The 26,047-nt window shown below is 62.9% G+C and overlaps 9 protein-coding genes and 1 non-coding gene across 10 annotated transcripts; 5 read left to right on the forward strand and 5 right to left on the reverse strand.

The window, feature by feature from the left end:
• Window positions 1–210: 210 nt before the first annotated feature.
• PAN0_021c5990 (uncharacterized protein) lies at window positions 211–949 on the forward strand (the record flags this gene model as incomplete). Its single annotated transcript, XM_014798487.1, has 2 exons — window positions 211–538; window positions 612–949. 2 exons carry the CDS (start codon window positions 211–213, stop codon window positions 947–949), a joined length of 666 nt encoding a protein of 221 aa, XP_014653973.1.
• Window positions 950–1,219: 270 nt separating this feature from the next.
• Window positions 1,220–2,332, reverse strand: PAN0_021d5991 (GA21286; the record flags this gene model as incomplete). Its single annotated transcript, XM_014798488.1, has 1 exon — window positions 1,220–2,332. The coding sequence occupies one exon, from the start codon at window positions 2,330–2,332 to the stop codon at window positions 1,220–1,222; it is 1,113 nt and encodes a 370-aa protein (XP_014653974.1).
• Window positions 2,333–2,778: 446 nt separating this feature from the next.
• PAN0_021c5992 (nuclear receptor 2c2-associated) lies at window positions 2,779–3,423 on the forward strand (the record flags this gene model as incomplete). The annotated part of the gene is made up of 2 exons (XM_014798489.1): window positions 2,779–2,864; window positions 2,970–3,423. 2 exons carry the CDS (start codon window positions 2,779–2,781, stop codon window positions 3,421–3,423), a joined length of 540 nt encoding a protein of 179 aa, XP_014653975.1.
• Window positions 3,424–3,465: 42 nt separating this feature from the next.
• Window positions 3,466–5,256, reverse strand: PAN0_021d5993 (uncharacterized protein; the record flags this gene model as incomplete). Its single annotated transcript, XM_014798490.1, has 3 exons — window positions 3,466–3,673; window positions 3,769–3,911; window positions 3,988–5,256. The coding sequence occupies 3 exons, from the start codon at window positions 5,254–5,256 to the stop codon at window positions 3,466–3,468; spliced, it is 1,620 nt and encodes a 539-aa protein (XP_014653976.1).
• A 400-nt stretch (window positions 5,257–5,656) lies between these two features.
• Window positions 5,657–10,783, reverse strand: PAN0_021d5994 (uncharacterized protein; the record flags this gene model as incomplete). Its single annotated transcript, XM_014798491.1, has 1 exon — window positions 5,657–10,783. One exon carries the CDS (start codon window positions 10,781–10,783, stop codon window positions 5,657–5,659), a length of 5,127 nt encoding a protein of 1,708 aa, XP_014653977.1.
• A 1,427-nt stretch (window positions 10,784–12,210) lies between these two features.
• Window positions 12,211–15,637, forward strand: PAN0_021c5995 (bifunctional enzyme CarRP-like; the record flags this gene model as incomplete). The annotated part of the gene is made up of 2 exons (XM_014798492.1): window positions 12,211–12,538; window positions 13,062–15,637. The coding sequence occupies 2 exons, from the start codon at window positions 12,211–12,213 to the stop codon at window positions 15,635–15,637; spliced, it is 2,904 nt and encodes a 967-aa protein (XP_014653978.1).
• Window positions 15,638–15,839: 202 nt separating this feature from the next.
• On the reverse strand, window positions 15,840–15,946 carry PAN0_t021d0001. Its single transcript has 2 exons — window positions 15,910–15,946; window positions 15,840–15,875 (listed from the first exon to the last, which is right to left on the reverse strand). It is a non-coding gene; the product is annotated as a tRNA-Gly (tRNA).
• Window positions 15,947–17,094: 1,148 nt separating this feature from the next.
• On the forward strand, window positions 17,095–19,260 carry PAN0_021c5996 (NADPH-dependent cytochrome P450 oxidoreductase; the record flags this gene model as incomplete). Its single annotated transcript, XM_014798493.1, has 1 exon — window positions 17,095–19,260. One exon carries the CDS (start codon window positions 17,095–17,097, stop codon window positions 19,258–19,260), a length of 2,166 nt encoding a protein of 721 aa, XP_014653979.1.
• Window positions 19,261–19,845: 585 nt separating this feature from the next.
• PAN0_021c5997 (hormone-sensitive lipase) lies at window positions 19,846–22,788 on the forward strand (the record flags this gene model as incomplete). Its single annotated transcript, XM_014798494.1, has 1 exon — window positions 19,846–22,788. One exon carries the CDS (start codon window positions 19,846–19,848, stop codon window positions 22,786–22,788), a length of 2,943 nt encoding a protein of 980 aa, XP_014653980.1.
• Window positions 22,789–22,897: 109 nt separating this feature from the next.
• On the reverse strand, window positions 22,898–25,428 carry PAN0_021d5998 (arfGap-domain-containing protein; the record flags this gene model as incomplete). The annotated part of the gene is made up of 4 exons (XM_014798495.1): window positions 22,898–23,697; window positions 23,769–23,992; window positions 24,171–24,323; window positions 24,548–25,428. The coding sequence occupies 4 exons, from the start codon at window positions 25,426–25,428 to the stop codon at window positions 22,898–22,900; spliced, it is 2,058 nt and encodes a 685-aa protein (XP_014653981.1).
• Window positions 25,429–26,047: the final 619 nt, after the last annotated feature.

Genomic DNA, 26,047 nt, shown 5'->3' on the forward strand with positions numbered 1-26,047 from the left:
GCATGATCCGGAGCTTGATGAGATGAAGCCGCTTCTGGCGCGTGCCGTCTTGTTTGCTGAGCAGAGGCGTGGGTGGCATAAAAGGAGTGCACCTCAATCGACCCTTTGGCTCCCACCCTCTGCCGCCGTCCCCTCCCCTCTTGCTCCCTTGCCGTCTTCCCTCTCCCCTTTCCTCGTCTCTTGATCGATCGCCTCCTAGCTGTTGGTAATATGTGGGCTCCTACGCTGCTGGTGGTGCTGGCGGGCGTGCTGGGCTTGGTGCGCCCGGCTCTCGCCTTTGACATCACGTTTCCCGGGCCAACCAACTACTGGGTGGCGTGCGGATGGAACCAGATGGCGTGGAAGAGCTACGAGACGGATGCGCGCACGGTGACCATCATGCTGACCAACACGAACAAGACGCTGCTCAACGACGACTACGAGATCGGCAATGCGCTCCAGGGTGCGCAGAACTCGGCCATGGTGTACGTGCCTTGCGTTGCACCCGCCAGTGGCTATGCGCTCCTCTTTGTCAACCCAGACAAGTACAATCATCAGCGTAAGTACGAAAGACATGCCCATACACAGACGTAAGAATTCCGCGACTGACGCTTGGCAGGTGTATTTAGCAGACAAGGTGCTGTACACGTCGGCGCAGTTTGTGGTCAAGCCCAAGGGATCGGCTCCTGATCCGGCGTCGGGCCAACAGAGCATTCCGAGTCACATTCAGCCGTACCTCGAGACGCCGGGCATCGTGCTGCCTGCCAACAAGGCGGGCGACGTGACCAACGCCACTTCTACGGGCAACAGCGCCGAGAGCGAGCTGCCCAAGCTAGGCGGCGAATCCAGCCCATTCAAAAGCTTCCAGCCCGAGGCTCACGACAATGCCGCCGCTCCACGCGAGGCTCAAGAGGGCTTGGCTTGGGCGCTCGGCGCCATCACCGTGGCAGTCATCCTCGCCGTCGTGTGAGGCCCACTTGCATGCTTCGCAAAGCGCGCCTCTTTATTCATCACATTCCGCTCCTTGACGAACTTCTCTCGACTGTCGAAACGTTGGCACGACCTACATGACAATGCAACACGCTTCCCCTTTCGCCTTCGCCCTCTTCCGTTGCGTTGCTGCGTGTGTCAGATGCGATCATGTTAACGAAGCGAGGAGAGGTATTGACATTCAGAAGTGCGAAGCAAGTGATGTGCGCGTTGCGTCGGCTCTATGGTGTAGGTTTCATGCGCGCTAGGCTCAGTCGCACTCGGGCAGGGTGGCGCCGAGCTTTGCCATGCGGTCAGCGATCTCGTTGCCCTCGATGCCCGAGTGGCCCTTGACGTATGTCATGGCGGGCTTGGGGAAGCGGCTATTGAGCTCGTGATCGAGCTGTACGATAAGATCCTTGTTGAGCACCTCCTTGCCGGTGGCGGTGAACCAGCCGTTCTCCTTCCATCCGTCGATCCACTTTGTTACGGCGTCCATGCTGTACTGGCTGTCGGTAAAGATGAGCAGCTGGCGGCCGTCGTTGGGGCAGAGCTGGATGGCGCGGACGATGGCCAGGAGCTCTGCGCGGTTGTTGGTCTGAATCTTACCGGGGAGTCGGCGAGCCTCGTTTAGGTGGTGGAGCGCTTGGTCCTCGAACCAGACACCGTAGCCGGCGCGCGCGCCCTTCTTGCCGTTACCAACGGCGGACCCATCGCAGTAGACGTTGATCTTGCGCGTAGCCTGAGTGGACGATGCGGCGACCGAAGTGGCGTCCGAGTAGGAGGGAGCGGTGCTGTTGCGTCGTTTCTTGGACGGGGGCGGGGCGATGGCGCGTTTCTTCTTGGGCTGCGGCTGCGGCTTTGCGGGCGGGTTGGATGCGGGGGGCGAGATGGATTTGCGCTTTCCCAGTGCCTGCTTGGGCTTTTCGTTGGTAGCGCTGGAAGGAGGCTCGGTGCTCTTTCCGTTGACGAAGCGCTCGGCTTCGAGCCTAGAAGAAAACTTCTTGTGGACGGCGCCCGAGTGACCAACAACGAGCGGCGCGGCCACGTCCCAGTCGGTGAAGACGCCGGTCTCTCGTCCGACGCGTACGGCGTAGTAGATGATCTTGGGCATAGTTTCTAGGTGTTGGGTGAAAGAGTGATGATCAGAGGGAGAGTGAAGGAGGCGGCGTGGTGGCTGGCGAGTCGGATGTAGACGGGTTTGGATGTGGCGGAGAGGGCGTAGCGGAAGCAGAGTGCTGGGTCTATATAGACGCGAGAGGTCGGAAGCGGAGCGCGCTGATGTTTGCGCCAAGACAGCAGCAGGTAATCGCGTCGAGGAGGCAGTCGGAAGTACAAGTGCGAGGGCGAGGGCGAGCACGGAGTTTCTTTGGACGTGGATCATGTAGTCATTCTGGAAGTGTGAGCGCGCGCTGCTCTTTGGAGGCGAGCTGCGGATGGACCCGAGTTGATTCGGTGTGCGCAGATCGAAGCCTTGCTAAAGTCACACGCCGAGTGACAAAGGGAAAGGTACGAGGGAGAGAAAGGAGGAGCGGGATGAAGTGGATTTGGTGGGACTCTGTGACGAGGCGGAAATGAGCAGCGCAGCGCCAAACAGGCACTCGCCAGGGTCCACGAGCCAAAGGGACGAGGGGCGAGAGGCGAGAGGCGAGAGGAGAGCAGCGGCGCGCAACTTCGGATGTCGGATCGGCGCATTTTTCTTGGTAGGGCTGCAGGTGCAACTTCATAAAGCTTAAAAGTGGAGGGGCAGCAGCGGATGTTGCGCTCCTCCTCCACCGCCAACTCGACAACCAACGCTCAACGCTTTGTCAACGCTTTGTCGGCAGCATCATGAGTGCGGCACCCACTCTCACTGCTCCTGCAGCACCTGCAGGAGTCTCGCTGGCCAATCTGCTCGAAGGCGGCGTCAAGGTCAAGTGAGTCTAGCCGCTTCCCCTTTTTTTTTCGGCGGATCCGATGCAGCCTGTACTGATTCCACCCGCCGTCTTTCTCTCTGCTTCCCCTTTGACTGCGGCTCTCAGAGTGTCGTCCGGCTCTTCCAAGGAGGCAAAAAACGTGCTCGACGGATGTGCCGAAACATGCTGGACCTCGGATCACTTGGCGCCCAACAGCGACCCCACCACGGCACGCAGTTTCCTCTCGTTCAAGCTCGGCCACCCCATCGCCCTTTCGCAGCTGCACAGTCTGTCGCTCACCTTTGCCGGAGGTTTCAGCCCTATGAGCCTCAGCATCGCAACCTCCGAGCAAGATGGCAAGACCTGGACACCGCTCACCAACCAGATGCTCTTCCCCAACGACACCAACGCCAAGCAGTACTTTGACCTCACCCACCTCGTCCACGACGGCGGCAATCCCGACAACACCGCCGCCTGGATCCGGCTCGAATTCATCGGCAGCACCGACGACTACGGCAGACTCACCGTCTACCAGACCGAAATCTTTGCTCTGCCTCCCTCCTCGCATCAATCAGCATAATCAACATTCCGCCATCTACATCTAGACATGAGAGACCCCACTCTAGAAGAAGCGCCAGAGCGAGTCCGTAGACTGGGCTGCCTTGAATCGGCCGTATGCGCGGCACACGGGGCTCAGCATCGCCAGCCCCAACAGCCAAGTGATCCAGAACGCCGCCGAGTCGCCCAGCCCGCGCGTGCGCTCCCAGTCGTTGGGCGGCCGATCGGACAGCTCGTGCTCGAACCAGTACCGCGCCGGCACCGACAGCAAGCTGTACAGAAACATGTGTGCCCTGATGCCGCATCGAAAGCCCAGCGTGTCAGCCGCCTTTCGTATGCCTTTGAAGCTTGAACCGCCACAACTTACACGTAGAAGAACAGCGCCGAGCCGCCGTAGTCCATCAGGCCCGGAATCGCCTTGGCTACTCCAGCCGGGATGGCCGAAAACAGCGCGAGCAGCCCAAAGTTGACCGACATGGTCAGGGCAAAGAACGACGGACTGGGCGGATACTAGCGCGTCGAGCTCGAACAAATGTCAGCGATATGTTCAATCTGCCGTCGCATCTGCGTCGCCGAGGGGACATACCTTTGTGATGTAGAAGAAGCTCTTGACCGAGGCCAGGTACTGGTTCCTGTCCGGGTGTGCAAGATGCTCAGCCATGCGCAGGCAGCCTTCCGACAGATTGCCCACGTGCAGCAGCCGTGTGGCAACGAAGAGCGCCGCAAGCACCGTGGCCACCGCCAGATTGCCTGCCACGGTCGCGCGCGGTGTCCAGCGCTTGTGCAGCATGATACGCGCATAGAGCATACCCAGCACACAGAACGAGATCCAGCCCAGCGGCGGGAAGCCTGACAGCACCATCGAGTTCTGCACCGGATAGAACCAAAAGTCGAACCACGCTCCCCACCGCGACACGGGCGCAGAAGGCGCGCCACCCGCGGCAGCACCCGCAGCAGATGTGCCCACCAACAGCACCACCGCCTCGGCGTTCGCCAGCTCGGAGGCGCTGCTGAAAGCTTGAACCGACGAACAGTGGCCGTGCGTAGGCGAGAGCCACACGTTCCAAAAGATGGTCACGTACGTCAGCACACCGAGCAGCGCATTGTGCAGCCAGAACGCCGTCGTCTGCGCACGCTGCGACGCCATCCTCTCGCCCGCTTCGTCTTGACCGCGTTGCTCTTCGCCCGCCCCGGCGTCGGTGAGAAGTGGCGCTCGTTCGGGCTGCTGCTTGTCTCCTTGCCATCGATCCAGCGCCACCGCTGCGGCCTTTTCCGTCTTCTGCACCAGCAAGCACAGCAGACCGGTCAACAGATAGTCGACCGCAAGGCCAATGAGCACAATGTTGATCACCAGTGCGCCGCGTCCGCGCATGAGCAGCCATCCCATCACCTCGCTCACCGCCGTGAGTGCGAGCGCACGCACGCCAAAGTGTCGCGCCAACCTCGCGCTCGACCATCCAAGCCGCGTCCTGGATCGATGAAGATACACGGTGCCCATGCCCATCAGGAAGAAGAAGCCGGGCGCGCAGATGTGCGTGAGCGTACGGCTGATGTACGCCGCATTGAAGTTCCACTGCATCATCACCGTAGCTGCCGATTCGGTCTGCTTGGGCGTACCGTGAAGCCAGGCACCCATGAAGAGCGCCGCATGATCCAGCGACATGAGCGCCAAGATCAATCCGCGCAGAACGTCCGGTGCCACCACGCGCGACGAAGCCACACTCGCCTTGCCGGCGTCCCCACCGCGGCGAGCAATACTGCCATACTCCCCACCCTCGCCCATCGACGCACCAGCAACACCGCTACTGAAGTTGGCTTCCTGCACCGCTGCAGGCGCCCGTTCGATGTTCGACATGTTGTAGCCGATGTGTGTTTGATCTAAAGGATGGAGGTTGTCGTACAAGCCGGGGTAGGTGTGAAAGCAAAGAGCTCGATCCTCCGCACCTGACCCCGGCTAACTAGCCTCGGCGGCTGAGTAACAATCAAATCGTCCGCACTCTCCACCGCCGCGGGATCGCCGGATGCATAGCCTTGCCCTTCCATCCGGCACGCGTGCTTTTCTCCGCGACTCGATCCGCTCTTCGCTTACTTGACCCGCTGCCACGCTTCGCGCACACGCGACCCTGTCTCACTACACAGCTCGCACACCGTAACTCCGAGCACTGACCCTGAGCACTGCAGCCCTGAGCCACCGGCACCACGTCCAACTCTGCACTGCAAGCGCCAGTCTAGTCAATGATATTGATTGCATGCACTCACTCGCCCGTCGACGACCACATGGCGGGCCAATTGACCGGCAGACGCGGCACCTGCGTCGACTGATCCTCGGGCAGCGAGGCGAAAAACTCGTCGTGCTCCTGCACCGTCTGCTCGTACTCGCGCAGACTCTGCACCGCATAGATGTGCAGCGTCTCGTCGTACACCTCGAGCCTCGACGCACCCATGCCGCTCAGCCCGAGCCCAAGCTGGTCCAACGGCAGATCAGGCACCGGCGGCACCTCGTCGTCTGCGCCTTCCAGCATGCTCGCCACCAGCTCCGACGCCGGCCCCGGCAGCATCGACGCGCGCCGCGAAAACGCCTTGCTGATCCGCGGCGACTGCGGCGTGCGCCCCGGCGTCGGTGGATGGTGCGCGTGCGTCGACTGCAGGTCAAACACCGTGTCCTTGGCAATCCCCGCATCATGCCCCGTCGTGCTCGCCGTGCTCGCTGTGCTACCCGGTTGTTGCTGCTGCTGAGGCTGCGGCTGCTGCGACTGCTGCTGCGATGTAGCAGTCTGCTGCTTGATGTCAAACTCGAACGCGCCGCTACCGTTCTTGGAGCTCCTCCCGCCGCGTACACTTCCAGCCAGCGTCGAGACGTCCGACATGGCGTCCGAGCTTGCCGACTCAAAGGACGTGCGCGGCGTCGTTCGCGTGCTTCCGATCGTCTTGCTGTCGTCGTCCGACTCGGGCGCCACCACCTTGCCAGTCGTCGGCGAAAACACGCCCACGCTTCGCGGCGATTTGACACCGCGACCCGACTCCTGCTTGGCCTCCTGCTTGCTCGAGCCGCCCCGAAACGCCTTGAGCCAGTTCTTGGTCTTGGTCTTGGAGTGCGACGACTTCTTCGCCTCCTTGCTCGCCGCCGCCGCTGCCGAAGGATCCACCGCGGTCATGCCCATGATCTTCTCCGCCTTGGGCCGGCCCTCGACGCTGCCTTCGGAGCTCGCGCCGCCGTCGGTCGAGGCGCGCTTGATCGTACTCACAAACGTCGACGTGCCCGACTTGCGCGACTTGCTGTCCTCGGACTTGTTGTCGTCCGAGCTCGAGTCCGCCTCGGGCGAGAGCGAATTGTGCCGCTTCCGCAGCGCCTCGAGCCGCTGGTTGAAGAGCCGCACCACACGCACCGCCGTACGTCCGTGCGCATCGTCCCCGGGCGTCGGAAAGTCGCGGATGCGCGCCAGGCGGAACACGAGCAGATGCAGATAGTACGCTCGGATGGTAAACGACCACGACAGGAAGAGCTTGTGGAAGACGCTCGGCTTGAGCAGGATCTGCTCGCAAAAGTAGATGCGGTTCTCCGTCGTCGACGTGAGCACGCCAAAGTTGGCGTAGCAAAAGGCGATCGTACGCATCAGCGCAAGCGCATGGTCTGCATTCTCGAGCAGCATGCCGATCGTAGTGATGATGAACGAGATGTCCACCAGGCCTTCGTTGATCAGATCGTTCGAGTCCATGTGGCTGATGACCCCATCGAGCCAGTCGAGCAGGCAGAAGACGCCCTGCACGTCGTACAGCGAGGTACGCTTGATGAGCGCCTTGATGTGCAGGCCCAGCATGGGTGCAAACATCATGTTGGAGCCGGCCGGCGCGCGCACAATGTCGACCACGATGGCGGTGCATCGCCGATTGGCGGCTTCGAGGATGCGCGGCTTGCCTGCGGTGCTTCCGGAAAGCACGTTGGCCGTCTCGCCTGCCGGGTTGAAGTTCTTCTGCGACGAAAGCGTGGTGACCGAGAGGATGACGCGGTGCACCAGTGCCAGACACTTCTGATGCACGCACGTCGCCAGATGGGCGTAGCCCGGTCCGCCAAAGAAGTACTTGGATACACTCTCGAGCGACTTGGAGCTCGCGAACAGGCTTGCGAGCTGGCGGTGGTAGCTGCGACAAAAGCTGAAGAAGAGCTCCGAGTCGTCGGATTGCCAGCGGCGCAACCAGTTGCCGGACATCTCGACCTCGACTTCGGGCTGGCACACCAGGAAGCGGTCGCCCTCGGGCGAAGGCGAATCTGCGCCGTTGGGCCCGCTGCCGATTGACTCGCTGTCGAGCATCTTGAGATAGTCGCGCGAGTCCTTGTAGCACAGCTGACGCAGCGTGGCGGGAAAGCGACTGACGAATCGAGTGAAATCGGTGGGCCGCTTGGCCTGCCAGTCAAACTCGCGGGCGACGCGCTCGAGCGCAAAACGGTTGACGGGCAGAGCACGCAGCAGCTTGCTCGCCACGCCGTTGATGCGGAAGAACGCCACTGCGAGCAGCCGACCCGAGAAGATGAGCGTATTCTGATACACGCCCTTCTTGTTGAGCTCGCCGATGGCATACGAGAGGATGTGGCCAAAGACGGACGAGAAGCGTGCCTCGTCCTCGGGATCGGAGCTGAGGATGAGCGCCGAGAAGTTGCGAGACTCGATGATGCAGGCGATGCTCTCCAAGATGGCGCCGCGATCCGCCGACGTCTGCACGTGCTGCAGTTCGAGGAGCAGGGAGCGGATCCAGTCGAAGAAGAGCGCGCGTCTCGCCTTTCCCTTGGCATACGGACCGGGACCTACGGCGTCAACGGTGGCCGTCTCGGCTTCGAGTGCAAGGAAAGGCAGCAGGATGGCGCGTAAGAGGTTGCCGCGATCGGCGGGAGCGCCCGCAGCGCGGTCTCGAAAGCGGCGGAGTGCATTCTCGACCTCTTGCCATGCGCTGGTGGGCAGCAAGTGGGCTTCGCTCGATTCTTCCTCGAGGCCGTCTTCGCTGGAGATGCTGGAAGCTCTGCCGGAGAAGCGGTTCTCGTTTCGAGTGGGTGCGCGAGAGTCGGAGAGATCCGTGCTCGCCTCGGAGAAGCGACTCTGCTGAGCCGGTGAGAAAGCTGCCAGCGCATCTTGGCCTCGTCTCCAGCGCGAGCCGTCGGAGGGTTCGTCATTGGCTGCGAGCATGGGGCGTTCGCCGTTGACGCCGTTGGCGGCCTGCGATCCTGTGTCGGACGTGATGGAGGTATCTGCCTCTGAGATCGACACCTGAGGGGACGTAGATGCAGCTGCTGTGGCGCCGGCTCGCAGCGCGGCCTCTTCGCGCGGACCCGGCTGTGCCTCGAGCTTGTTGGGAGGCGAGCGCAAGGTCTGTAGCGAAGATTCGCGGGGAATGCTGGGGCGCGGTTGCTCTTGCTCGACCTGCTGGGCTGTCAAGGCGCTGGTGGATGGTGCAGCGCTGCGGGATGGCGTGAGGTTGTACGAGTCGAGCTCGGTCTTTGGCGTGACGGCCTCGTCTTCTGGCGTGTTGAACTGCACAAAGCTTCTGTCCGCGGGCGGCGTTCGTGGGGAGGCTGGAGCCGCAGGCGGGTTGGCGATCGGCTTCTGAGGCTGTTCGAGGTGCGGTGACTCGGTTGCTGCAATCTTCGGAGGCAGGTCCCTGCCTCGATGGGCGGCACCATCGTCTTCGTCGTCGCGCAGAGCCAGGTATGAGCGAGCGAGGGATGCTAGATCGCGTTGCGATGGTGCGAAAGGCGAAGCGTCACCGTCGAAGAGACCGCCGTATGCCGGCTCGTCTTGCTGAGCGAGACGTATGCGATCTTGGACGGCCATTGCATCCTCGAAGGATCTCTGAAGCGAAGGCAGATCGGAGGCGGCACGAGGTGGCGTGGAATCGGCGAGCGTGGCGCTGCGATTGGTGCTGCGTCCGTCGGCCGAAGATGGCGCATCTTGAGCCGGGCTGGCCGAGGCACGTCCCGTAGTGTCGCCGTTGCGAGGTTGGGCTGCGGGTGGAGGTTGGTGCTTGGGGCTGACCTGGCTGGCAGAAGCTGGATCGTCAAAGGTGAAGCTGGAGCTGGGCAGATCGAGGTCGAGGAAAGGTGCGGCTCGTGCTGACGAAGAAGCCGGAGTGGCGGGATGCTGACGTGGTGCGGTTGTACGAGGGGAGGTTTTTGCTCTCTCTGCGTCGCGTTCGATCATGGCCCGCTTGTACGACTCGGCCAGGGTGAGTGGTTTGGAAGTGATGGAATGGCCGGTGCTTGCATCGCCGAACACAGAGGATGGTGTGACTCGGTACTGAGGCTGATCGCTGGCTGTGGCGGCTGGCTTTGATGCTGAATTGGAAGAGGTCCTGTCTGGCACTGCGACGGATGTGGCCTGGGCGGAGGATGAAGCTGCAACAGCGTCCGAGGGAGTGGACACTGGCTCGTGCCGCCTTTCCGGCGTGGAGGTGGCTGAATCTTGGCTGTGGGAGGGGCGCATTTGGCGTGCTGCTGGAGACGAAGCGCGGTCTGCGAGAGATCGAGCCGCGAGATTGTTGTCGGATGTGGTGCGAGACTTGGGTGCGGGGAGGATGCGCTGGCTCGAGAGGCGCTGCAGAGCGGCCTGCTGAACGAGTTCTGCGGGTGTGCTGGACGAAGGTGGCACAGTTGATGAAGCATTGACAGCGTGGTGTGCCGGCTTGTTGGGAAGGACTGCCAGGGAGGATGAGCGATTCATGCTGGGCGCGATGGAGCCAGCATCTGGAGCGAGAGAGGGGTGGTCGGACTGCGAGCGAGAAAGTGTGTGGCCGTTGGTGAGAGGCTGCTGCTGCTGCGGGTGCTCCTGGTACTGCGCTTCGGATGTATGCGGAGACGACGAGACGGCCGACCATTTTGGATCGTCCGAGACGGCGAGGCGGCGGCGCTGGGATGCACTTGCGATGGAGAGTTTCTGACGAGCGCCAGTAGCGCCGATGGGCACCAGAAAGTTGCGCGAGGAGGAGGAGTTGGAGGTGGAGATGGAGCCGAGCGAGCCGGTGCTGCTGCTGGTGGGGAGGCGGGCTGCAGGACTGGAAGGGGTGGTGGAGTCGGATTGCGTTTGCGGTGCCCAAGTGGGGATGGAGGGGAAGGAGCCGAACTCGCTCATGGTGCGGCCATGTCGGCTTGCGTCGGGAAAGTGGAGGCCGTCGTTGGAGACGGAGCGAGGGGCTTGTGAGGAGCCAGGCTGATGCTTGGAGAAGCGGAGACGTTCGTTGAGAGATTTGGCTGGCGGCTTGCCCGTGCCGATGCCGAGCGAGGCGGGGAGGTGGGAGCCGGACGCCTGCGGGGTGGCCATGTGTGCAAACGAGGGAGTACGTGCCGAGTCGGAGGGGCGTGCCATTTGGGCAGGCTGATGCAGCTGTGGGCGTTCCATGACGGCGCGCTGGGAGCAGCGGAGGCTCGAGATTGCGGACGAGCAGCGATGCGGCGCTGAAGCGGAGTTGGGCGGCGAGGAGGTGCCGAGTCAAGAGACAAGAGCTGGCAGGCGTTCTAGGATCGCATCGGGTAGAGAGCAGGTGGTGGTGGGGAAGGTGAAAAGGACAAGCAGCAGCTCGCCGTCGCCTCGAAATCGCGCCGGGCGATGGCAACCCGAAGGGGTGGGGTGGTGGTGGTGGGCGAGGATGCAGGTGCGGATGCAGGCTTAGTGCAGGGCGCTTTGGCCGACGATTGAAAGGGAAGGTGAGGAGGGGGAGTGAGGGTGGGGGTGATGGATGACGATGGAAGGGACGAGAGGTGGAGATGGCGAAACTGCGCCGAGCCGGAGGGGGAGGGCGTGTGAATGGTGCGAAAGCGGAGCGCCGGTCGAGGATGCGTTCGGGGTCGGTGGGTTGGGTGGTGGCCCCAGCCCCAGCGGCCCAGCAGCAGCGCTCCAGCAGCAGCCGCCGCCGAAAGCCAAGCGCGCGCCACCCACACTCGCACTCCTCACTCACTCACACTATCACCAAACGAGAACCGGGCGAACCGCATACGCGCATTTCCACTCGACTCGACTCGAGTCGGATCGAGCCGAGCAGGATTGGGGCGAAATGCGAGTGAGCGGAAATTTCGAGCGAGAGCCGCGCGGTCGCGAAGCCGCGAATGGCGACGTTCGAGTCGCCGTGAGCTCGGAGCCTGAAATTGGAGCCTTTTTTTTGGCTTTTTCGGGCGATTTTCGAGCAAGAAGAAGAGCGAGGAGCCGGCAAAGCAAGGCATGGCCAAGCAAAGCAGAGCAGCTCATGCTTGGCTGTTGGCAGCTCGGTCGGGGCGAGCCGCTGCGTGACAAGCTGCACGCCTGAAACACGGCTCGCCAAAAAGCAGGAAGGGGCGAGCGCTGCGCAGCTGGAGCCGGAGTTGGCTCGGACCTGCATTGATAATGCGAGCCTCCTCGACGATAACCTCGGCGCTGCTAAGGTTGCAGCGCGCCAACGCACCGATAGCCTGCTCCGACGTCGGTCGCAGGCATGGCTGCGTGCGCAGAGTTGGTTGCCTTTGCCTCGCTCAGATCCACCTCGAAGCGGTGGTGTTCGAGGCGCGATTGGGCGGGAGCACTAGCAGCTCGCCGAGACATTGGCCGCGACGAGGCAGGGCTGCAAACAAACAATTCCAGACCGTCCAAATGGACACTCTGTATGCAGAGTCGCATCTGTCGCGTTCCAATCGAGCCAGACGCAAGATTGACTGCACCGCAACTGGCTTGCCTACAGTAAGTTAACTTGGCGTGATTTTGGGGGGTTCTCATCTGTCAGCTGTCTGCCAAGCCAAGCCGAGCTGCGAATCTCGCTTAAGGCTTCTTGCGCAAACACTGGGCCCAACACGCACATCATGGCCGCTCCAAAGTCATGCACGGTGATGCCTGCATTTCGGCCACCTTTCCCCTTCACCCCCTCAGCTGTTGGCCGGCAGTGCCTTGCTTTGGTCCTGTTGACCGGACTCCGTTGGCGGAACGAGACGAGACCACGTCCCTTCCGAAACCCTGCTGCTCGGATGGGCCGCACCACGCTCATCCCAGCCCTAGTCAGCGGCGCGGATCATACGACTCCCGTCGCAGCTTTACCAAAAAAGCGGCGGAACGTCAGGGTCTCGGCCAAGAGTCGGGCCGCCTCATCGTCGCAACACTCCGGGCTGACCAGGATCGATATGAAATGCCGTCGTCAGTTACGATAAGCGAGTGGACCCTGGCGCATGGACCGGGTCCAGATCGGGCCATGCATGGAAGGATGCCCTGCGGATTGTAGCAGCCGCGACTGTCAGCCGTCTCGAGGTCCGTGGAGCTCGACCTGCCTACGAGGAAAATCGAGAAAAATCGAAAAAAAAAAAAATGGAAAAATCACCAATGCGTCGCGCAGGCACCAAAGGCTCTGGCCAATGATGACGCTGGCATGCGCGGCGCGTCGTGCGTCTTTTGCACCTCTCGCCGGCGCTTCGGCTCGGCCGCTTCCACACGGGAGAGCGCTCGAGCAGCTCAGACGCATTCGCTCCACCCCTTTCCTCGCGTATCGCCGTGCCGTGTGACCTGCATGGAGCCGCCGCCTCTCGCTCTTCAGGGTCACGTTCCGGGGCAGCCGATCCACTTTCTCTCTCTCTCTCTCTCTCTCTCTGCTCAAGAGCTGACTCCATGCCGCATCGCTCCTTCTCCCGACGGTAAGAGTGTGACCGCTTCGGAATGACCTAAGGCTCACAACTCCGCCTCGCCTCAACCGCGCGTCCGCCTCCTTCTCCTCCTCCTTCTTCCCACTCTCGGCCAGCAACCATCGTATCTGCCTCCGACGCGCAAAAGGCTCCGTCTGCCTGCCCATCCCAGGCTTCCACTGCCACCCCAGCCGCCGGTCCATCTGCAAGCTCCGCCTCTTTCCATCGCTCGTCACACCATCCGGTCGTCGACACCAAACGCCGAGTGCCATCTCGCCATGCTCCGTTTTTAAGCCTCCGCGCACCATCCATCTGGGTCTTCCTCCAGCCCGGAGCTGCTCCCCGTCCGTCCGGGATCCGGTACGGTCACGCCCACATTGCGCTCTGCCTAGCTCGTAAACTCGTAGCCCGTAGCTCGTCTCGCTTCCTCGCGAGCGTCTACAACAGCAGCCCACTCATGACGGCCATGACCACCGCCAGCCAAGTCAACGCGCAGGCGCCCGTCTGCACGCTCAGCTATCGCCACTTTCATCTGCTTTGGACGCTGCCGCTCTGCGCGCTCCTCTTTCTCATCGCCTCGCCTTTCCTCACCAAACTCGACCGTGCCAAGCTGATCCTGCTGCCCATCATCGCATTCGTATGGACAACGCCCTGGGACAACATCATCGTCAAAAACCGCGCCTGGTCCTACCACCGCCACTGCATCTGGTTCGCCATCGGCTACGTCCCCATCGAAGAGTACTTCTTCTTTATCATCCAGAGCCTCATCTCCACCCTCTGGTGCACCCTCCTTACAAGATGGCATCTGCCCAACCTCTACCTCGCATCGCCTGCCGACGGTCGTCGTCGCCGCAGTCTTGCCACTCCCACCCTCGTCGCGCTCATCGTGCCACTCCTCCTCGGCCTCAGGCTCGCCGTACCAGACACCCACTCGTACTACCTCGGCATGATCTCCTGGTGGGCCTCCTTGCCCCTCGCTCTTCTCCTCTGGGGCTCCATCGACTTTATCCGCAACATGCCCGTCCGCGCCGGCCTCTTGCCCTTCGCCCTCTCCGTCCTGGCTCCCACAGCGTATCTGTGGTGCTCCGACGTCTACGCCCTCCGTCGCGGTACTTGGCACATCAACGAGGCCACCTCGCTCAACATCTTCCCCATCCCGGACCTCCCCGTCGAGGAGATGCTCTTCTTCCTCGTCACCAACCTCATCCTCGTCAGCGCCTGCTACACCTTTGACCGCTGCGTCGCCATCTGCAGGCAGACCGCTGCGTCAGATCGTCCTCCGCTCTCACCCAGCTATCTGCCGCTCGCCACTCCATCCACCTACGCGGAGCTTTGGAACGCCTTTGTCCGCTCCGACCATCGCCCACACCTCACCACCGCGCTATCGGCGTGCGTCGAGCCTCGCGATCTCTCGGCGTCCTTGCGCGTGCTTCGCGCCGCCTCCAAATCCTTCAACGCCGCCAGCCTGCTGCTGCCGTGGGATTTGCGCACCGACCTCGGCTGCCTCTACGCCTTTTGCCGCGTGGCTGACGACCTGGTCGACGACGAGGCAGAGAGTGTCGAGGCGAAATCGCAGAATCTCGAGGTGGTCAGGGGCATCGTGGATGCCATCTACGCAGAGTCGGACACCAACGCCAAGCCGCCCAACTCTGCAGATCAGCCTGCCGTGCCCATCAGCGATCGCATGCGTCTGCTGCTCGCCTCGGTGGCGTTGGCGGAAAGCGTCAAGGAGGATGTACGCGCAGCCGCAGCGTCGATAGCGCCGCTCACACACTACATCCCCAAGCGTCTTTGGTACGAGATGCTCGAGGGCTACAGCACCGATCTGCGCTTCGAGCATGCGGATGTACACAAGCGCACGCGTCTGATCACCATGGACGATCTCGTCGAGTACTCGCAGTGCGTCGCGGGCGTCGTGGGAGAAATGTGCACGCGCGTCATCCTCGGCCGCTGCGGGTTGGCGGTGCCTCTCGACCTGCACGTCGATCGCAAGATCGTGCTCGGAGGCATCCCTGTGGGTGGGCGCAACGAGAAGTCTTCGTCATTGGCAGGTGGCGCGCCGGCAGCCAAGCTGGACCTGTCGAACCCTGCCGACATGCATGCGCTGCTGTACGAGGCGCGTCGTATGGGTGTCAGCCTGCAACTGGTCAACATTGCGCGCGACGTGGTGCCGGACGCACTCGAGCTGCGCCGATGCTACCTTCCCGCCGAGCTGTTTGATGAGGCGGACAGCGGCATGCAAGAGGCACTGTTGCACGGCCGGTTGAACGTGCCCGAACGTAGCGCGGCCGCTGCGGGCAAGGCGGCCAAGGCGGGCAAGTCGAAGGCCGAGCAAGCGAAGGAGGCGCAGGTGGCGGTCGAGCCTGGCGAGGTGCGCAAGTATGCGCTCCGACTGCTTGCCATGTCGCGTCGACTGTACGATCAGGCGTATCCTGCGCTCGGCCAGATCCCGAACCGGCCGGCGCGCGCGGGCCTCAAGGCAGCCTGCGCGGTGTACGCTGCGATTGGCACCAAGATCGAGGCGCAGACTGCCGACGACGTTGCATCGGGCCGACGTGCGCGCATGTCGAATCGAGACCGCATCGTGCGTGCCGCCGCGGCGGTCTACTTTGGCGTGTGAAGAGGGCGAAGCGGCATGCCTTCGCTCATGCTGTCGACGTGCAAAGGATTCACTTTGCAAGAGCACACATCATACCGTTGGAATGCATATCTTTAATACCGCCGAGAGGCAACTGTGTTGGTGGATGAGCAGGGTAAAAAAAAAGGTGTCAGGCTGAGCAGGGCGGGAGCACAGGCGAAAGGCGAGAGGCGAGAAAAAAAAATGCGACCGACGGGGTTCGAACCCGTGCCCTCCTCTTCTCGCCTGAGTAGACTATTGGAGCCTTGGTTCAATGGGAAAGAGACGTGATAACCACTACACTACGGACGCAGCAATCACGTCAGCAGGACGCGTGATGCTGTATTGAGCCTTGGCAGAAGCTCAGGAATGTGACGGCTAAATTCCAAGGAGGGAAGAATGACTTTTGCCGATCCCCCGTGGAGCCAAGGGTCATGTGGGCCGAGGGATGCGGGGGCTAGAAAGCGGGGGGAAGGATTACGTGAAAGCTCGCTCGTCAGGCAGCGTCTTGGACGCAGCGTTCGTAGGGCTCACGACGTGGGTTTGATGGGCAGCGCATTTTCCGTGAATGGGGGTGTACGTGTGTGTGAGTGTCTTGCTGTCGTGCGTGTTGGAAAGCTTCGATGCGACGCCGCGAATGCCGATGGAGCGGCTCATCCTGCACGACACTGCAATCCACGCGACGCCTGACCTTGGCCTGCTGCCGCCGCGATATCCCACGGCGCAACATTGTTACAATGACCGGCACTCAGATCGTGGCAGCTGAGGACGAATGCGCTTCCGACAACGGGCATGGTGTTGTGGGTGGCCACCAGCACAGCCGGAGCTTGCTTGCTTGCCCACTTGCGCCGCCTGTCTGCTGGCCGGGTCACCACCGGCAAGCGCGGCAGAGCTGCAACGGAGCGTCTCGCCGGTCCGAGACGAACCAAGCGGCGACGTGGCCTTCTGGCTTAGCCAAGACAACCCTGGCCGCGCAAAAAGTGGGAATCTCGGCCAAACCACGGAGCCACTCGCGGCGGCCCCGCATCGACAGACAGGCGCGGCTCCCCCCGCCAGCCCACCAACAATATTCGGAAAAAGGAAATCCGAAAAAAACAGCTGAGCAAGCGCAGCCTCTCCTCACGCCGCCTCGAGGCGCCTTTTCTTCTTCTCGGAGCAGCACCGACCTTGGCGAAGGCGGCCGCTGCGCACCACCGCAACAGCACCTCAATTCCGAGCAGCCCAGCTTTCAGCCGCCACATCACCCACGCTTGCATTTCGGCTCGCCCGCTCTTTACGTCGGCTGCTCCGTCTCTCGCTTTCATCCCAACCGTCACCACCATCCCCTTCCGCCAACGACATCCGGCGACGACAGCAACAACACTATCCTGCTTACGATATAACGAATACCTCTCCCATAATACGGATTAGCTCCATCATACTCTAGCTCCCCCTCGCCCCGCCCCGCAATTCGCCTCAGCATGGCTTCGCAGCTCGACCTCATCGTGCTCGGCCTCGGCGGCCTCCTCGCCGTCCTCTACCTCTTCCGCGAGAGCCTGTTTGGCGGCGCAAAGGACACCGGCTCTAAGCTCGCCAACGGCGCAGCCCTTGCCACCTCCGATGAGGGCGGCGCCGACTTTGTCTCGAAGCTCAAGTCGCAGAAGAAGCGCATCGCCATCTTCTACGGCTCCCAGACCGGCACCGCCGAGGAGTACGCCACCAAGCTCGCCAAGGAGGCCAAGGCTCGCTTCGGCACCTCCTCCCTCGTCCTCGACCCCGAAGAGTACGAGTTTGAAAAGCTCGACCAGATGCCCGACGACTGCGTCGCCGTCTTTGTCATGGCCACCTACGGCGAGGGCGAGCCTACAGACAACGCCGTCGGCCTCATGGAATTCATCGAGAACGAATCTCCCGAATTCTCCAACGGCAGCGAACGCCTCGAGAACCTCAACTACGTCATCTTTGGCCTCGGCAACCGCACCTACGAGCATTTCAACGCCGTCGCACGCAAGCTCGACGCGCGCCTCGAGTCGCTCGGGGCGAAGCGCATCGGCGAGCGCGGAGAGGGCGACGACGACAAGAGCATGGAGGAGGACTACCTCGCCTGGAAGGATTCCATGTTCGAGGCGCTCGCCTCGTCGCTCAACTTTGAGGAGGGCGGCGGAGGCGACGTGCCCGACTTCAAGGTGACCGAGCTCGCCGACCACCCGGAGGACAAGGTGTACCACGGAGAGCTCTCCGCCCGTGCCCTGCTCGGCACCAAGGGCATCCACGACGCAAAGAACCCTTACAACGCCGTCGTCTCGCAGGCGCGCGAGCTCTTTGTCGAGGGCACCGCCGACCGAACCTGCGTGCACGTCGAGTTCGACATTGACGGCTCCGGCATCTCGTACCAGCACGGCGACCACATCGCCGTGTGGGCGCACAACCCGGAGCACGAGGTGGAGCGCGTGCTCGCCGTCTTTGGCCTGCTCGACAAGCGCAACACGGTCATCGACGTCGAGTCGCTCGACCCCACGCTCGCCAAGGTGCCCTTCCCCGTGCCCACCACCTACGAAGCCGTCTTCCGCCACTACCTCGACATCACCAGCCACGCATCGCGCCAGACGCTCAACAGCTTTGCCAAGTTTGCTCCATCGCCCGACATCCGCGCCAAGCTCGAGCAGATCTGCGCCAACAAGGACACCTTCCAAGCCGACATCGGCAGCCGCCTGCTCAAGACCGCCGAGGCCATGCAGTGGGTGGCCGGCGACGACCTGCAGGCCGACGTGAGCGCCATCAAGCCGTGGAACATCCCGTTTGACCGCGTCATCTCGGACCTGCCGCGCGTCGGACCTCGCTTCTACTCGATCTCGTCGAGCCCCAAGATGCACCCCAAGTCGGTGCACATCACGGCGGTGGTGCTGCGCTACCAGGCGTCCAAGCAGTCGCCGTGGGTGCACGGCCTGGCCACCAACTTTATCAGCAGCATCAAGATGGAGAAGAACGGCGAGCAGCCCACGGGCGCCAACGACCCGCGCTTCGGCACACCCAAGTACCAGCTCACGGGTCCGCGCGGCGTCTACACCAAGGACGGCCAGTACCGCGCGCCCATCCACATCCGACGATCCAACTTCCGCCTGCCCACGTCGCCCAAGATCCCGGTGATCATGGTGGGACCGGGCACGGGCGTGGCGCCCTTCCGTTCGTTTGTGCAGGACCGCGTATGCAGCGCCGAAAAGGCCATGGAGAAGGGCGGCAAGTCGGCCGAGGAGGCGCTCAAGGATTGGGGCAACATCTGGCTCTTCTACGGCTGCCGACGCGCCAGCGAGGACTTTCTCTACCGCGACGAGTGGCCGCAGTACGCCGAGAAGCTGGGCGGCAAGTTCATCATGGAGACGTCGCTGTCGCGCGAAAAGTTCAAGCCGGACGGCTCCAAGATGTACGTGCAGGATCTGCTGTGGGAGCGACGCAAGCAGATCGCCGAGGACATCCTGGAGCGCAAGGCGTACATCTACATCTGCGGCGAGGCCAAGGGCATGGCGCACGACGTCGAGGCCATCTTTGCCAAGATCCTCGAGGAGGCCAAGGGCTCGGCCGACGAGGCCAAGAAGGAGATGAAGCTGCTCAAGGAGCGTTCCAGGCTTCTGCTCGATGTGTGGTCGTAGTGGCACTCGATCCCGATCCCTCTCTCTCTCTCACACGCTCCATCGCTGTAAATACTGTGTAGCCTCTGTTGGGCACACGCCGCCACGCACCTTGCGTCGTGTCGTGACCGACATGCATAGACAACAATCAATCCTTTCTTTCTGGAAGCCAGAATGTATCGATGCTGATGGGTGCTTTGAAGGCGGCCTGGGCTTTGGCGAGCGTGAAATGCACGCGTGCATGCTAATCTGACGGTGCGTCGGATAAAATCCTGAACTGGCGTGCTGCTCCACTTGTGTGTCAGAGGCGGTGCTTTTCACGTGTTGGCCTCGGCCTGTGTCGAGATTGAGGCTTGACTGAACCCTGACAGCCCCGACGACAGCAGAAAGTCAAAGTGACACACGCCCTATCAACTCCTCCACCTTCTCGCTCCACCTTGACGCCTCCCCGCCGCCGTCCTTTGCCTACCGCAGCCCATACGGTAGAGGCCCTGCTTCATGACCACCACCATACACCACCGCAGCTCGACAACATCTGCTGACGCTCCCAATCGAGACGCATCATTCATCGGGCGCAAAGGCGAGGCCTGAGCACGCGAGTCCACCATGATCGACCATCTGCTCGGTCGGCCCTCGACCAAGCTCAAGCGCGTCCAGATCTTCTCGGTCATCTTCTTCTGGCTCTGGTTCCTCGCCACGGGCAACCGAGATGGTCCCAGCCCGCTCATCCGCAAGCTCAACGCCAAGCTCAAACGCTTCTCGCCATGGCAGATCGTCGTCTTCAGCTCCGTCGGCATCTACACCATCCGCCACCTCGACTCGCTCCTCGGCTTTGGCGCGCCAGAGCCGCTCGCAAGGATGTACTCGCGCAACTTTTACCGCACCACCTGGCTCGTCACCGCACTCGACGCCGGATTCGCCACGGCGATGAACATCAAGCCCAAGTGGCTGCGCGACATCATGAGCCTCGTCTTCTCGGCCTACTACGTAGTCTATGCCAACGAGGCCGACGAGAAGCTTAGGAAGTACCGCGCCTTCTGCACCGTCGAAATGATGCGCACCACGTGGGAGAAGACCACCAATCCGTACGTGCGTCTCGTCACCTGGTTCCATCGCCCCTCGCTGCCCATCGCCCGCCCGCTGCTCATCCCGCGCCCCGACCACGGCGCACACCACACACGCCCCACCAAGGCCTGGCTCTTCTACCCCAAGAGCGAGCGTCAGCTGCGCATGGAGGAGGAGCTCGTGCTCGACTTTTGCGGCGGCGGCTACATCTGCATGTCGCCGCAGCATCACGAGGAGCGGCTGCGCCAGCTCGCAAAGCAGATGCAGAAACCCGTCCTCGCCGTCGACTACTGCAAGGCGCCCGAGTATCCCTACCCCTTTGCGCTCGAGGAGTGCTTCGACCTCTACCGCACCCTCCACCTCACCGCAGGCAGCGTCATCGGCATGTCCGGCTCGCCCAACTTCCGCATTCTCCTCACGGGCGACAGCGCCGGCGGCAACCTCGCCACGGGCGTCGTGCTCAAGGTCATCGAATACCCGCAGCCGCGCATCCAGTTGGCGTATAGCGCCGCTGCGCGCTCCGAGGCGCACAGGCAGCAGCAGCAGCAGCCACCACCACTGCCCAAACCCATCGGCATGGTGCTCAGCTATCCCGCCCTCAACTTTGGCTTCTCCAGCTGGATGAAGCCCGAGCACCTCCGTCTTTTGCGCCAGCAGAGCGAGGTCAACCTCGACAACCTCGCACAGCATCCGAGTGTGCCGGCTTCGGCGTCGTCGTCGTCGCTCCGCGCGGCAAGGCGCCGCTCGGCGGCAAATCTGGCGAGTGTCGCCAATGCCACCAGTGCGGCCGAGCGCAAGAAGTCCGAGGCAAAGCGCGCGCGCAGCAAGGAGCGCGCGCGCGATCCTCGCTCGTACCACTCGCTCACCCAGACCGCCGAGCTGCATCTCGACGAGCGCGCGCGCTACGCCGAGGTGGAGCCCACCTCGGACGAGAACGGAGCGTCGACGCCGCCGTCCGACTCGACGTACGACCGCATGTACACCGAGTCGGCGCTCACGCCCTCGTGGGAGAAGGGTGGACTGCCGTGGGGCCAGGTGGTGCAGCAGGCATACCTCGACGAGGCGGCCGACCGCGAGGAGAAGCGGGCGCAGGCGCGCTTCGAGAAGGACCAACGGGCGCTCCAGAAGGTGGCCGAGGCGGCCGACAGCCGCAACAAGGAGCAGAAGCGCGCGCCGTTCAACACGCGCCTCACCGTCACCTCCATGGCGGGCTACTTCCAGGATCGCATCATCACGCAGGGCATGCTGCGTGCCATGGCCATCCTCTACGTCGGACCGCGCCGCCAGCCGGATCTGGACCACGACTACTTTCTCTCGCCCGTCGTGGCGCCCGCGCATCTGCTCGCCGAGTTCCCTCCCGTGCTCTTCATCTGCGGCGAAAAGGATCCGCTGTGCGACGACACGGTCATCATGGCCGGACGCATCCGCGAGGCCAAGCTCGCCAAGAAGGCCGATCTGGAGCGCCGCAGAGCCATGGCATCGGCGCGATTCGGCGAGGGCCTGAGGACGACGCCCATCGCCGCGAGCGCGAGCATGGCGACGGCAGCGGCGGATCCGATCGAAAACGAGTCACCCGAGGACTGGGTGCAGATGCGCATCATCGAAGGCTGGAGCCACGGCTTCCTCCAGATGTCGTCGCTCATGCCCGAGGCCAAGCAGGTGATCGGCTTCCTCGGCACCTGGATGTCGCTCGTCTTTGAGGAGCACCGCGACCGTCTCGACGAGGAGCGCGAGCGTGCAGAGGACGAGGCGCGTCGAACGCGCGCAGTGCACACTGCTCATGGCGCCGCTCCGGCCAAGACACCTGCACCGGTGGGATCAGCCAATCCACCATCGCCGCCGAGCTTGACCACGCCGGACAAGACGTCGCACTCGCCTGGTGGCGAGGCGAGCATCGCGGCCGCGTCGTCTGCGGTGCATGAGCACGATGCTGACGACGAAGACGACGGTGGCGAGGCGCAGGAGGGCGAGCGCAACGACGAGCACGCCGCTCATGCACACGATGACGATGACGACGACGACGACGATGGAGCGATCATGGTGATCCCCAACAAGCATCGCGCCGCTTCGAATCGGCTGGCGAGTGCGCGCGTCGCTTCGGGGCGCATGGATGGGCTAGGGACGGCACGACCGGCGCAGCTCGAGGCGGTGGCGCGCGAGGCTGGTGCAGCTGCGCGCTCCCACAGCGACAGCGAGGCGAACGCGTCCATCTCCGCCGCCACGGCTGCCCCGGGCAGGGCGGAGAGCGAGACGAATCTGACCGCGGATGCCACGGTGCGTTCCGGTCTGCCAGGCGCACGCCGAAGCTCCAAGACGGGCACATCGCACATCGACCACAAATACCGCGCCATGCTCGTCGAGGAGGCCACGCTGCTCTCGCGCCGCCGCGACGACGTGCTGTACGGCCTCGAGAACAACGCGACCGTGTTCAACTCGGACGACGACCACGACACCACCACCGACTCGGCCGCCATCCGCCATTGAAGCGGCGAAATCTCAAGTGCATTTGTGCAGCGCAGCTCAGCATGTGGGTGTGAGAAGTTCGGGCGTGAAGAGTGTACATGAGCATCAAGCGACAAGGGGGCACAAGGATCTACTTGAAGTCGCCCCAGATGTCGGCGAATGCATCCGACTTTGGCGGCTGCGACTGCGGGGCGGTGGGGGCGGGGGTGGAGCTCCACACGTCCGAGGTGTCGAAGAGCGGGTTGTGGGAGGGGGCTGGTGCGGCTGGGGTTGACCAAGGGTTGGAAGCGGCGGCGGCGGCGGGAGGCGCCATGTCGAATGCGGAGGCGTTGGTGGTGTTGGCAGCGGGCGCACGTGCGGCAGCGGGCGGTGGGGCGGCAAAGAGGCTCATGATGTCGTTTTTGCCCTTGGCGCCCGACGAGCCGATTGGCGAGGTGGGCGAGGTGGCAGCCGCAGCCGCCGAGGGCTCGTGCCAGTCGAGATCAAACAGCCCCGAGCTGGATCCGGCCGGCTTGGGCGCGGCGGCGGGAGCAGCGGGTGCAGCGGGTGCAGCTGCAACGGGGCGCGAAAGCGAGGCAGCAGCAGGCGCCGGTGCGGGCGCAGGGTCGTCGAGCAGATCAATGGCAGGTGCGCGCGCCACAGGTGGAGCGGCACTGTTGGAGGCAGCTGGAGCAGCGGCTGCTGCGGGCGCAGCTGCCGGAGCAGCAGCAGCACCACCATCAAGCGCAGCAGGATCCGACGGTGGAGGGCCGTCCTTGGCCCACCGGCGCGACTCGTACTTGGACCTGATGAAGCTCTCGATCTTGTGATCTGCGGGAACATGGCCCGCCTTGAGATGCGCCTCCCAGTATAGGTTGCAGCGGCGATTACCCCATTTCTGCACCGACTCCATCTGCTCGGGCGTCCAAATGTCGAGATCGATCGACTTGACTACATGCCACCCCCCACAAAGAGCGTCAGTTGCTGACTGTTGAAATGGCGTGGAGGAGGGTAAAACGTACCTTTGGAAATGTGTGTGCCCATGGAGCGGTGGATACCGGAGCATCGGATGCAGAGGAAGCAGCCCAGGTTCCACGACGCCCATCGTGGGTCGTTCTTCTTGCAGTCGACGCAGACCTTGTTGTCCGGCTGCTTGACGAGCGCACGCAGGATCTTGGCGTTGGCCTCGGTCTGGGCGCGCGACTGGGTGACGCGCGACATGATTGCAGAGCGCGATCGGCTTTCGCTACAACGGTGAAGCGGAGCGTTTCGAGGTGAAGCCGTGGCGGTTGGAAGGGGAAGAAGGTGCGCCGGGACCAACACACGCGCGCGCTTTCAGCTCTCCAAATCGAGTCGAGTGACACCTCCGCCAGCGGCACACACAACAACTTTAAGCGATCTAACATTTTTTGTGCCGCGCTCACGTGGCGCTGCTCAGTCCCACCTCTTGGCCTCGTGAGACAGACTCGACGCCGACGAGCGGGACAAGCTCGCACAGCTCGCACAGCAGCTCGACGAGCTCGACGTTGAAGGTGTCAGCCAGGTCTTGCACACTGCCCACGGCGAAAAGATCCGAGCTGTGTGTTTGTGATACAGAGGGTGATACAGTGACAGAGCCTCTAAGTAAGCTCTGTATCAGCTGGATCTCGCGGTAGTCACACGGATTCTTACTTCATACCATCGGCTGTATCATACGCTCGTGAGCGCGCACACCACACCGGATGCTATGCAAAGAGACCTGGATTAACACGACGAGAAAATGCATGAGGAAGGAGGGTATGGAAGAAAGGGGGTTCACTACGCCATGCTGTTGGTGTTGACGAGCGCGTCGATGAGGATGCGGTCGGAGCTGCAGCCGTTGCGTATGCTGTCGAGCAGCGACAGTTCGACCGAAGGCGACGCGCGCGCTGCCGTGTGCGCTGGCGACTGGGCGGCGGCGAGCTTCGACTGGTCGTGCATGTGCTGCAGCGAGCTAGAGAGTGCTTTCCAGTTGCGGTCTCGCTCGCGCAGCGCATGTACGCTCAAAACCGGCTCGGAGAGCGGCGATGCGCTACCGGACGAGGTGGATGCGGGCGCAGCGGGTGGCAGCTTAAAGGTGGGACCGTCGATGCCAGCGAGGTCGACAAAGGCGTCGAGCAGCGAGAGGTTGTGCGCGCGTGCGGCCGAGCCGGCGTTGCCCGAGAGGCGCGCTTCGGCGCCGGCGGGTGGGGTGAGCGGCGCGAGGTTCGAGTCGCGCAGGTAGCGCACTGCGCTGCGCAGCGAGTACTGCACCTCGTTGAGGATGGAGAACCACTGCTGTGCCTTGGACTCGAACGCCCTGGCGCCGTGGGTGGGTTCGGAGGTGGACGAGGAGGAAGCCGGTGCGTCGGACGTCGAGTCGGAGGGAGCGAGGCGGACGGTGTCGGGCGACGGCGGCTTGACGGGGAGAAGGGCGCGCATCGAATCTGCGGCCTGGGAGAGCAGCGATGCGAGACGCTCGTCGGTCTGCATGAGCATGAGGATCTGCTGGTCGGTCTGCTGGTTGCGCGTGCGCTGCTTGGCCTCGCGAAGAACGTGGTGCGCCTCGCGACGCTGTTCGCGGATCTGCGCAAACTTTTTCTCCATGATGGTGTCCTGCAGCTCGGAAGGGAGCAGGTCGAGCGCCGGATCGTGCGCGGACGCGACTGCTGCTGAGCTCGACATGTTGGGCAAACGACGTGAGCCGGACGTGTATATGCGGTGCCGATGCCGAGGCGCGATGGCGGGAGGCGACGACGGCCGTGCGTCGAGGGTGGAAGGTCTATATGTCTATGGAGGGAGGGAGGGAAGCGTGTGGTAGTGGTGGGTTGGAGAGTTGGGTCGACGACGACCGGCGAGAAGGGGAGACGAGAGTTGGACTGCGACTGGGCCGCAACTGCAAGGTGGGTTGGATGCGAGGTGCGTTGGAGACGAGAGCAACCTAAAATCGAGCTCGCTTAGCTTTGGCTCGATGAGCAGCTGAGACGACAGCGCTGCGTTGCCGAGCGGGTGCAGCAGCAGTGCAGCGACGCTTCGGCAGCAAGGTTTAGCTAGGGCGAAAGAGCACTCTCTCACCCACTCGGGCGTCTCGGGCGGACTGGCTAGAGCCGATGACGATCCGAATCGTTTGCGTTTGGTGGGGTTGGGAAACAGTCGCGGCGGCGCCGATTTGTGCGGTTCGTGCTCGATTCTTCGATGCCTCTGCCAAATTGCACCGCCAAGGCAAAAAAGCAGCAAAAATGCGCAGGCGGAGGCGGAGGCAAGGGATGCGTGGTTCGGCGCTTACTCTCGAAGGCCCTCGTTT

This window comes from Moesziomyces antarcticus (assembly GCF_000747765.1).
Source record: "Moesziomyces antarcticus DNA, scaffold: scaffold_v10021, strain JCM 10317, whole genome shotgun sequence".
NCBI classification, from domain to species: domain Eukaryota; kingdom Fungi; phylum Basidiomycota; class Ustilaginomycetes; order Ustilaginales; family Ustilaginaceae; genus Moesziomyces; species Moesziomyces antarcticus.